Below are 11,385 nucleotides of genomic sequence, written 5' to 3' on the forward strand. Positions count from 1 at the left end.
GTGAATCACATATCAATTAAACGTGATTCACATGTAAATCATAAGTGAATCACATATGAATTACGTCTATATGCACACATGCGTTTTGGGTAAGTGTTCTTCATTAATTATTTTTTAATTTTTTCTTGTGAATTTCACAGTTAAATCTTAAAAGATACAATCACATGTGAATATCACATTATATAATAACATGTGAATCTTACATGATATATACATGTGCGTGTTCTTGCATTAATCATTTTTTTTTTTTATTTTCTTGTAGATTTTGAAGAATTTTTGGAAAATATTGAAGAGGTGAAAAGTGATAAATTGAAGAAAATATGGAAATCCTGATATGAAGAAATGATAATACTATGAATCTTTGTATTTTTTATATTTTATTTTGTATCGAATAAAATATTTGTATTATGTTTTTAGATTGATTAATAAAAATGAGATTTTTTATAATTTACTTACGAATATTATAATATAAGAAACATACATATATGCAATTGAAAAAATATGCATATATATGTACCTAAAACGTTGATTTTTTTGTTAAAAAAATACAGTTTTGAAAAATACGTGAAATATTTTAAATAGAATATTACACTGACATATTCTAAAAAATAATTTTAAAATGCAAAATAAATGGAAAAATCTAAATTTTTTTTTTAAAATATTATTTTCGGAACTTGAATTAACCAAAAAAAATTATAAAAAAATAAAAAAAAATCCTTTTTTTTTTGAAAAATACTTGAAATATTCTAAATTGAATATTACACTGTACATATTCTAAAAATAATTTTAAAATGCAAAATAAGTAGAAAAATAAAAAAATTCTTTTTTTAAATATTATTTTCGGAACTTGAATTAACTAAAAAAAATTAAAAATAAATAAAAATAAAAATAAAAAAATACCTCACAAAATTAGGCCATCTCACATGAACCTAACCATATATATATATATATATATATATATATATATATATATATATATATATATATATATATATATATATATATATATATATATATATATATATGTATATGAAAGATAATAATACTTATATTAAAAAGATAGCATATTTGAATGAGTAATATTTAATTTTTAAATGAATAAAAATACGGGTATAAATAAAATAGTTGATGTACAAATGAATGTTTTTTTAAAAGAATATTGATATATAATAAGTTAACTATAAATACTTCTATGACATAATCAGGAAACGAATTGACATTGCGTTATTAACTTATTGTAGATTGTTCTTAGTGCTTATCTCATACCTGTGACTAATAAGGTTTTTAATGTAGTGGGGTTGTCTTGATATTTTCTTATTTATTTCTCCAATCTTAGTAGGCATGTCGAATTGTTTATTTTATTTATTATTTATTATTTATTTATTTTTGTTAAGATTGTTTATTAGTTTGTGGTGACAAAAATGGATTTCTAAAAAAAATATTCGGATTAGGTTATATAATGTCAAAAAGTTATAAGTTACAAACCGTTGGATTAATTTTAGTTATTTTTGGTGAATAAGTAACAAACATTTTTTAAAAACTCATAATTTATAACTTATTTAAAATGATTTTTTCAAGGATAACAAAAACACTTTTTAAAAATGCTTATTAATTAACTTGACAAACACTTTTTTAACTTATCTTTTTGAAAAACTAATAAATTGATAAGGGTATTGGGAGTGAGGGGGGTCGTCCGAACGTCATGCGCGTCGTAGGTGTGAACACCATCCTGACTAGTCGGCGTCATGGTGATGCCGCGTAATCGGAACCATGCTCGAAGACTTATCCATCTCTCTCTCTCTCTCTCTCTCTCTCTCTCTCTCTCTCTCTTTCTCTCTCTCACACACACTCATCAAGACCACCCCAATGGTGGTGGTGTAGGGGCATGGTTGTGGCATCCCCAATTTCATGCCCAGAAAGACCGATTTATTTATGATTATTTAAAAATTAGAGTATTTTTTTTTGAAGAATAATATTGCGGAATTTGTTCCCAATAACATGATAATGATATTATCAAAGCATTTCCGAGGAAATGTATTGTATTTATATTAAAATGTTGGGATGTTATCGTCAATACGACAACATAAACATAACGAAATAGTACAAGTCTTACAGTAATTAAACTAGTGACCTAATACTCATTGAATCTCTCAGCAGAATGTATCGTTAATATCACTATCTGTGATACAATAAACTGAGTGGGTTAGTTTGGAAAACTTGGTGAGTACATAGGGTTTTCAACTCACAATAATATAATTAATATGTTTAATCATCAAACAATTAAGCCAATTTCTCATCTCCATTATCTTTTTTATTCTTAAGGATCTACCCAAAGGATCATCTATGCTGACAATACTATTTCAAAGATTCCTCCATGATACTTGTCAGTAGGTATTCTTCTATATTTAATCCTAAGGATTTGTCCTAAGGAATAGACATGAAGTCCATCGCTATCACGGTTTATCTAATATGCACTAAGTTCATAGCTGTTAGTGTTTATCTGTTAGGCACTAAGTCCATAACTATCAGGGTTTATTTTCTTTATCGACAACATTACTTTAGGGAGTCCACCCACAATACATGTCAATGGGTTTTTAGAGTACATCTAATGAACACATGGTTCACAAACACCTACAGGTTGCGAGTCTGCTAGCGTTCCACCGGAATGTCTAGAATAGTCTGTGGCTGTCATCTATACTCAGCTAGATGATGTCTTCTTTAAAGTTAAGGCCTCTCATCATCTTTCTCATATTTCATCTCTTATCATCTATATCATCTTTCATCTTTCATCATCTATATCATATTTCATCTATCTATCTTTATCCAATATATTTATAGGTATAAAAATATATATTCAATTTAAATCAAGTAAAACATGTATAAATCGTTCATCTAGCATAGATATCAAGAACACATATAATAAGTACATATAGTATGTATTTATATTAAATACTTCACATCGGTGTGTAAGATGAATGTAACTATGCACTCAATTGTTAAAGTGATGACTCGAAACCCAGACAACGTTTTGCTTTTAGCAATTGTCGTTTCCTTCGATGTAACCTGGTATTGTTATCACTGAGTCTTAGTTTAATATTTATTGCGACTAATTATTAGTCTAGATTAATCATTAATTCAAAGTCTACTAATCTACAGCTGATAAGTGACAACCACGTAAGATCATATCAGAGGTAAGATCTGTTTGGTATACAAACTATACTGTTTGGAAAACCCACTTTAAACACCTCAGTAAATCTAGCATTGTCATAATCCCCGTAAGTAAATCAATCAGTATAACGACTTTAAATCACTGATAAATCTTGTTTATAAGTTCATAATAACGATAATGAATTTAAACATAAGTTACACTTAAAGCGTAATAGGTGTAGCTTAACTTACAAGGTTTCTAGTGAAAAATTAGAACTCCATGGTCAGAACTTCGTAGCTAAATCTTTTTTTTTTTCTTTCTAAAAAGATTCTTATAGCGCTTCAACGCCCACCTTACTATACTAAAACTACAGAAAGAGAAATCGAATCACGAGGGACCGAAATGCTCGAGGATAAGAAGATAAAGACTCTTGAATTAAGAGAATGGTGCAAAAAATATGAAAACATAGAGTCTCATATTTATAGTAAATGAATTTTCAATAACTACACTTTATAGTTACTTAAACAACCTCATTGTTATTTAAACGATTAAACGCCCTTTATAATTCAAATCCTCATCGGTCCTTAAAGGTTTTTTTTTTTTTTTTTTTGGTACATTAGGCGTAAACCACAAGGACCAACTTTGCCCTTATAGATTTAGTCTATAACGACGTTTTACTTGAAAAGACGAAAATGCCCTTATAAATTTAGTCTCTAACAGCGTTTTACTAACGGTGTTAGTAAAAAGGGCCAACTTTGCAAGTTTCGCAAACCACAAGGACCATTTGGATAAAAAAATTAATAGAGACTCGCTTTGTGACTTTTAGTAAACCTTTTGTAATTTTATTGCTATTTTGATTGTAAAACACTGCGTCTTACCCTGGGTGTTGCAAAAATATAACTACCTTAACTTTATATACAAAAATATTGTTTGTTTTACTAGTTACCTGTTTGATAGTTCTTGTTTGAATTAGAAAAAAGATAAAATCGATGAAAAAAAAGATTAAAAAAGTAAATTGGAAACCTGAATAAAAATATGAGATGAAACAAAAATAAAATCGCAAAAACCCAAAAGTTTTATTGGCGATATCTACACATGATCTATATCCGAAAAATACTAATTTGGGATTGGTAATGGTTTTGGTATATGAAGTTAAGTCATTGACCTATATCTCCTATAATAATTATAATAATCATTTTTATAATTTTCCCAAAATATTAACAGAGTAACTAACTAAAACTGATTATCCCAAAATATTAACAAACTAATCAACTAAAGCTGACGTGGACTTTAATATTGTAAGAGTTATAAGGGTTTAAACAGATTTAATTACTTGTGAAGAATAGAAGTTACTAGGCGTTTAGCCCATTCATCAGCATTTTCATAAGCCCACTCTCTCTCTCTCTCTCTCTCTCATACCTAAAATGATCAGATGATGAACGTCAACCAATTTTCGTGCAACTAATTGGCATCAATGCGCTATATGTTGATGCAAAATTGTTGACAAGTAGTAGGAATTAGAAGAAAAGAAATGTCGCAGAGCAATATTACTACTAGTAACTTGAATGTACCCGTGAGTGAAGTCTACTGGTCTCTTGTAGCTAAAGCCGATAAAAAGTTCTCCAAAATTAGGGATTTGCCGTATTACGAACGCAACAGGTCAATTTCTTTCTCTTTGTTGTAATTTAGTTTGTATTAGTGTATATAATAAAGCTAGCGATATGTCCAGAATCTCTTTTCGTGAATCGTATGTCTGGAAACTTATACAAATGCATTTGAGCATGTTACTGTTAAGAACTTATACAAATACTGCATTTGAGCTTGTTGCTGTTAATTTGTTTAGCGTCAGATTCTAGTAAAATGTATCTTAGGGAAGGATTTAATCGCTTGCTCCTGTCCATGGTATCGATCAACTAACCTTCATGATAGTAGAAGTAATACATATAGAACTGTAGTTATGAAAAATAACAATTAGGGTACACAATGTGGTTTTGTATGTAATTTAGGTGTTGTGTATGCTTATGGCAAATTCCTGTTGATTTGTACAGCTATATGATATTCTAGTTAGTTAACTTTGCACCAGTACATTTAATACTCCTTAACTATAAAGTTGTTTTGCAATAGGTATGATACCTACTTCTACAAGGTATTCAAAGTATATACACAGTTATGGAAATTTCAACAAGACAATCGACAAAAGCTTGTGGAAGCAGGACTGAAGAGATGGGAAATAGGTGATATTGCATCGCGAATAGGGCAACTTTATTTCGGACAATATATGAGAACAAGTGTAGCCAGTTATCTGTCAGAGTCATATATCTTTTATGAAGCAATCTTGACTAGGGAGTATTTCAAAGATGGACTCTTACAGGATGTGAATCTTGCCAACAAACAGTTGAGGTTCATTGCAAGATTCTTGACTGTGTGTTTAATGTTGAACAAACGAGAGATGGTTTATCGGTTGGTAAGTCAGCTGAAAGTGTTAGTTGCTGACTGCAAGAGGACTTTCCAGGTATTTAATCTTAGGGTTTATGTCATATATTACCATTAAAGTTGTACCAATTTACCCTTTTGCCCATTTAGGTATCAAAAGGGGCGAGTTTGTCACTGAATTTGATGATCTGTATTTGCTCATTGTAACCTGTTATAACAAGTAAAACCATTTTCCATTCCTACATGGTATCCACATAGGCATCTTTATCATATTACATACATGTGGCACATACTTTGGCATTCACATGGGAATGTTCATGCATCTTATATATCACTTTTATATGATCTTGTTTCAGGACACCGACTTTATAGAATGGAAGCTAGTGATACAAGAAATAACAAAGTTTCTCAAAGTGGACACAGCTTTTATGAATACAAGGCCTCTAAGATACAGCCTCACATTAGATGTAGAGCCTAATAGCCTGCCACCTGTCCCCAATGTGATAAGAAACCTAAAACTGAGAGACGCGATACTTTGCAGCTATCACCCAAACGAGGTGAAATTCTCTGAGCTCACTCTTGACAACTTCAGAATGCTTCAATGTTTGGAGTGGGAACCAAGTGGCTCATTCTACCAATCAAGTGGAAGTTTGACCAGTGGTCAACATGCAGTCAACCAGGAGATTTCTGATCCTACGTTGCCACCAAATCCACGTAAAGCTGTCTTGTATCGTCCATCCATCACTCATTTTTTAGCAGTCAGTAACTCACTTTTTAGTATTAATTTATGATTTTTAGTTGTAATAATTTTAAGTTAAAAATGTGAATTTGTTTTGTGTGTGTTCTTGGTGACAGGTTTTGGCCACTGTGTGTGAGGAGCTTCCTCCTGATGGAGTTCTCTTACTCTATATATCTGCTCCAGGTATCTCATATTTGTTATGTAAAATTTTTAAATTAGTTCATGTCTGTAAGCATTAAGCCCCTGATTGTTATGCACTCAGATGCTGCATGTACTTCACCACCTTCTGATAACACAAACAGTTCTTCAGTGAAAAAGATTATGAATGGCTCTGGAGACCATTCTAGAGGGGTGAATCTTGGTTCTAAAGGAAATGGAGGTACTCTTATTTGGAAAATTATTAGAAATTAAGACATTTTTTTGATTATGAATGATGTTCATTTCAGGTTTAAATGTGATATATCCTTGTGACCTGGTTCCATTTACAAGAAGACCACTTTTCCTTGTTATTGACAGTGAGAAAAGTAATGCTTTTAAGGTAAGTTTTATTCTTTTAAGATATTAGTAAGAAATGAAAATAGGATGCTATAATAAACAAATCACTAAAAGTACATTATCTATATCTTGCATATAGACAGAATGAATTGTCTGAACGAGAGTAAATGACGATTTTACCCTTATGTCCAGAGTCGTGTATGTTCCGTATCAAAATGATTATACTAAATTTTGACAGAGTTTGGAAAGAGAAGTAAACGGAGAGGCAGTTGCAATGCTCCTATCTCCAACCTCTTCGATTGGTGACCCAAACGGAAGTCAATTCACAACCTTTCTCACTGCTCCACTGCAGGCTTTTCTTATCTTAATCGGCTTTTCGGGTCCCGACATCCAGACAGTATGCCTCTCTCTACAAAATACATAATTACCAATCTGCCCTTGTTGGCTGCTAAAATAGAAATTTTATTCTCAGGATAAACTCAATGAGGCTGAAAGGGTTCTTTCTTTGGCTTTAAATCACTGGGGAGATACTTTGGCTTTAAACCTGGCAGTATCTCCAGACTCGCTTCATCCCGTGTGGGCCCAAGTTTTAAATGATCCGTTTCTCAGAAGGTTGCTTTTAAGGTAACTCCTTACCAAGCCAAAATATTCTAAAACACGTCTACTTTCATTATATTATCAATTTCACCACTTAACTATTTTGTGTTGTGACTAAACCGGTATACTTGGTACTTTTTTGACTATTTAGGAAAGCACAACATACTTTCACCATTTTATGTATTTAGTCGCTCATATGATAAAAATAATAAAAAAGAGTATTTGTGGTTATATTTTTGTAAAAAAAAAAAAAGGATGTTTGGTTTTGTGTGTCAGGTTCATATTTTGTCGGGCAGTGCTATCGCTATACACTCCCACATCCAACAAAAAGGAATATCTGCCCGACTGCTCACCCGCCCTACCAAACTCCGTGTCCCCAACACACGGCGCATACAAAGAAGCAGTTCATAAAATAGCCGATATTTTCGGTGTAGCACCCATGTTCAACCTTCCCGAACCTCTTCAACCTAAACCACCTGATGTGTAGAAAAATTACCAAACTAAATACTTTGTAGTGATGTTCTTTGTGTCTAACCCTTGTGGATTTCTATTCTTTTTTTTTTTTTTTTACAACAATATTTTGAAGAGTTTGGGTGTATAGGAAATTAAATGCCAATTTCCAAATGTTGGGGGTATTGTTCATTTTGCTCATAGCATCATCATTCTTATATGTTTGTATACAAGGTGGCAACCGCAGAAACTAGAAGGCTATTAATAATTGGAAAAGTTTTATTTTTATTATTATTATTATCTCTAAACCAACATTAAAACAAATATTATTTAAGCATATAATTACCAAAGTTGCTTAGTGTTACCTGTTCTAGTCCCTTACCTTTTCTCTCGTTTCATAATCTATCCATAAGTGAATCATAAATTTGGTGTGTATTTTTTCATTTGCATATATTTTTATTTGGGTATTAATATGGTGCTATTATTTATTTTTTCTTATTTGTTATCGTTGATTTTTGAAATTTTAAAGGAAAAAAATGGAGAAATGAACAACTCATACTATTATAGTCATAAGGTTTTTTTATTTCGGTATTACTTACTACATATTTTTATGCTAACTTTTATACTGTTAGCAGAGACTTTGCATCTAAAAATGCTACAAAAAGTATTTTTCAAGTTGTTGAATGGCTGCTAAATTGGGGTCTTTGAAGGGTGTTATGTTTCTTCTCGTCCCATTGAAAACGAATGATCCTTTAGTTTTATAGTTTTTCCTTAAAATCGTTCTTATGATACATTTTTTCTAAGATGGTCCCTTAAGAGCAAACGTTACATACAAATGGTCTTTACTGTGGATGTCTGTTAGATGTTAGATGGATCCGTTAAGTTGAAAGAGTTTTGGATAAGAATTATTTCTACCATTTTGTGAAACTTGCTTAAGGACCATTTGTGAAATTTTATACAAGGAACATTTGAAATATTACAATTTTAGTCTCTCACTTTTTTCTTTTTACATTTTCGGCCCTTTTTTTTCATAACTTTGTTATTATATATATATATATATATATATATATATATATATATATATATATATATATATATATATATATATATATATATATATATATATATTAAATATATAAATAATTTTTGTTGTCTATGCTTTATCTGAAATATTAAAATTACAATACATAATTAAACATTTTTGTTTTCTATTTTTTTTTATCTAAAATCATTTGAAGCATAAAAACTGTAACATCCCAAAAACCATTATAAATTTTTTCATTTTTATAAAAAATTCCATAAAAACCATAAGATAATCAACCATTGTTTTCAAATCAAATCCATAGAATTAGATCGTTACATTTCATTGACCCGAGATTCATTTAGGATTTACCCAAGATACGAGTTTCGTTGACCCGATTGACGAAGAAGACCGTTACATTTCGTTGGGGGCTTGAGCAGCAGACAACTTTTGAGACTCTGAGGTAGAGATTGTGTGAGGCGTCGATTCTGACCCTGCCGGAGGGTGTTGAAGACTTTGTGGTATATTGTGATGTGTTGATCACGAGTTGGGCGCGGTTTTGAGCCAGCGGGGTCGTGTGATCGCTAACGCTTCGAGGCAGCTGAAGCCTCATAAAGCGAATTGTCTTACGCATGATTTGGAGTTAGGGGCAGTGGTGTTCGCCCTCAATATTTGGCGACATTACCTCTTTGTGGTTCATTGTATTAGTTGTTGGATTAGGTTTCTAAGCCTATAACTATAATTGATATGCACTTAACCCGATTATAGGATGGTCCTTTTAGGTTACCTTCACCAGAGCAATTTTATAGGATGGATTTTTGAGAAAGATGTTATTTGTGATTTATTAATATATTATAAGAATAATATATTAATTGAGAAATCATATTTTTTTTAATTGGTATTGATCAGAAATTAATTTGAAATTAATTTAGTGATCAAAAGAGACTGATTAATAAGTTAACGGGGACTGATTAGGTAAATCAGTAATACATATAGTTTGGGCTAATGATCCATGTTGATTAGGGATGGACTAAATCAATGTGAGAGTCCATGAAGATTTAGTCCAAAGGTCTTATCAAATGAGTTATTGGATTGCTTAAAGGCCTAAGTAAATGAATTAGGGTTTACAAGTTAAAACTCTAGGAATTCCGCACTATAAATGTAACCCCTAGCACTCCCAAAATCGGCCAAGATTTCCAAGAAGAAACCCTAGTCGATTTTTGGTGCCTCCTAGCCTCTTTCTCATAATCCTCCATTGTTCTTGGTGTTTATGACTTATTTGAGGTATCACATTTGAGGTACTAAGCTCGTGAAAGGACAAGTTCTGTAAGCTACAACAAAGAGGTATTCATCTAACTTGTTTTATGTTGTAAATCTCATAATTGTATGCTAGTTAGGGTTCATGCTTTGGATAAAAAGAAAATTGCATGTACAACTTCAGAAAACTTAGATCCAAAGCATTAGGGTTGTATGTGCACCATAGGATTGTTATAGTGCTCAAAACCCATCACCATTTATATAGACGGCAAGAGTCTAAGGTATCTGATGGATCAGTAGAATATGAACATGAGGCAGCGTAGATGGTTGGATGTGGTGAATGACTATAATTGTGAGATCCTTTATCACCCGGGGAAGGCCAACATGGTGGCCGATGCTCACAGCCGCAAGGCAGTTGCTGCCACGATAAGGAATTTGTGTCTGAGGATGATAGTGATTACCCCACTCTTAGAGCAGACTCAAGAGGCTCTAGTTGATGCTATAAAGGAATATCACCGAAAGAGTGAGCACATATTGGGTCAAGTGGCTTCCTTTGATTATGATAGATGGGGATTATTGACCTTTCACCGGAGGGTGTGGGTTCCATATTGGGTTAGTGAGCATCAGGTTCTGATGGAGGAAGTGCACAAGTCGAGATTATCTATTCATTTTAGAGCGACAAAGATGTATAGAGATCTACATCCTGACTATTTGTGACCATGTATGAAGTGAGACATGGCCTGCTATGTGGAGAGGTGCTTGACTTTCTAGAAAGTTAAGGTCGAGCATCAATGACCTCACGATAAAATGGAGACATTAAAAGTCCTCGTTTGGAAATAGGAAGAGATTATGATGAATTTTATCACCAAATTCCCTCGGACGACACACATAGTAGATTCGATATAGGCCATCGTGGATCCATTGACTAAGAGCGGTTATTTTATTCCAATCCATGAGAGTATTTCAGCGAAGAAGCTGGCCGATATCTACATTCGCGAGGTTATGGCACGACATGGGGTGTCGGTTTAGGGATGTCCGGTTTACTTCTAGGTTTTGGAAGAGATTTCACGAGGAGTTAGGCACTCGTATGCACTTCAACATGGGTTTCCACTCACAGACTGATGGTCCGAGTGATCGGACTATCTGACATTGGAGGACATGTTGCGGGGATGTGCGTTGGATTTTGACGGTAGTTATCTTCCTTTGGCGGAATTTTCGTATAACAATAATTATCATGCCAACATT

The 11,385-nt window shown here is 32.4% G+C and overlaps 1 protein-coding gene across 1 annotated transcript; it reads left to right on the top strand.

The window, feature by feature from the left end:
- Positions 1 to 4,500: 4,500 nt before the first annotated feature.
- LOC145005575 (uncharacterized) lies at positions 4,501 to 8,156 on the top strand. The gene is made up of 9 exons (XM_078964683.1): positions 4,501 to 4,807; positions 5,273 to 5,660; positions 5,938 to 6,339; positions 6,437 to 6,503; positions 6,583 to 6,699; positions 6,767 to 6,858; positions 7,054 to 7,212; positions 7,288 to 7,439; positions 7,689 to 8,156. Exons 1-9 carry the CDS (start codon positions 4,680 to 4,682, stop codon positions 7,897 to 7,899), a joined length of 1,716 nt encoding a protein of 571 aa, XP_078820809.1. The 5' UTR covers positions 4,501 to 4,679; the 3' UTR covers positions 7,900 to 8,156.
- The last annotated feature ends 3,229 nt before the right edge of the window (positions 8,157 to 11,385 follow it).

Source organism: Lactuca saligna, chromosome 7, assembly GCF_052625555.1.
Source record: "Lactuca saligna cultivar CGN05327 chromosome 7, ASM5262555v1, whole genome shotgun sequence".
Taxonomy (NCBI): domain Eukaryota; kingdom Viridiplantae; phylum Streptophyta; class Magnoliopsida; order Asterales; family Asteraceae; genus Lactuca; species Lactuca saligna.